This window comes from Bison bison, unplaced genomic scaffold (genome assembly GCF_000754665.1).
Source record: "Bison bison bison isolate TAMUID 2011002044 unplaced genomic scaffold, Bison_UMD1.0 scf7180017864472, whole genome shotgun sequence".
NCBI lineage: Eukaryota > Metazoa > Chordata > Mammalia > Artiodactyla > Bovidae > Bison > Bison bison.
In genome coordinates this window covers 14,626,634-14,627,207 of record NW_011495033.1, presented here as the reverse complement: position 1 = coordinate 14,627,207, position 574 = coordinate 14,626,634, and the positions used below count along the sequence as shown (strand labels likewise).

Genomic DNA, 574 nt, shown 5'->3' with positions numbered 1-574 from the left:
CAGCTGGTGGACGGAGTCGAGCCACTGCAGGAACACGGGGCACTGCTCGTTCTGGTCCTCTGCGTTCTCCTGGTGGCCGCAGCGGTCTCCGAACTTGTGCCCGAAATCCAGCCAGTCAGATTCCACCAACACCTGGAAACCCTGCAACCAAGAGGGGGTTCGAGTAGAGGGCCTCTCTGGGAAGGCTGCGGTGCTCCCCGCCAGGGATGCCCAAAGCAGGGGGGCTGGCAGCTTCAGAGAAGAACAGGCCCAAACCTGGAAGAGGACTCCAAGCCACCCATGTCCTCCAGGGAAAGATCCCCAGGCAGAAGCAGGGGGTCCAGTACCTCCCCAAACTCCCCTCCTCCTGCTCTTTCCCGCCCAACCCCTCTCAATACCTCCAGCGTCCTGTAATACGGGTCCAGAAGAATCTTGGCCAGCGCGACGATCTGCGGCGTGCGGTCCCAGCCGTCCGAGCAGTGCACCAGCACGGGCCGGCCCTCCCGGTCCACCGTGTTCGCCACAAGCACCGCCGCCTTCAGCATCACCGACAGGTGCTGCAGCCACTTGGTGCTCTCCAGAGCCGAGAGCCAAC

At 63.6% G+C, this 574-nt stretch overlaps 1 protein-coding gene across 1 annotated transcript in view; it reads right to left on the bottom strand.

Moving 5' to 3' along the window:
* The window catches only part of MTMR4 (myotubularin related protein 4), a 25,405-nt gene that overhangs the window by 12,164 nt on the left and 12,667 nt on the right, over positions 1-574 (bottom strand). The window contains 2 exon segments of the mRNA XM_010861641.1: positions 1-141; positions 378-573. The exon segment at positions 1-141 is cut by the window's left edge and continues 10 nt beyond it. Of these exon segments, the coding sequence (XP_010859943.1) occupies positions 1-141; positions 378-573 (337 nt within the window).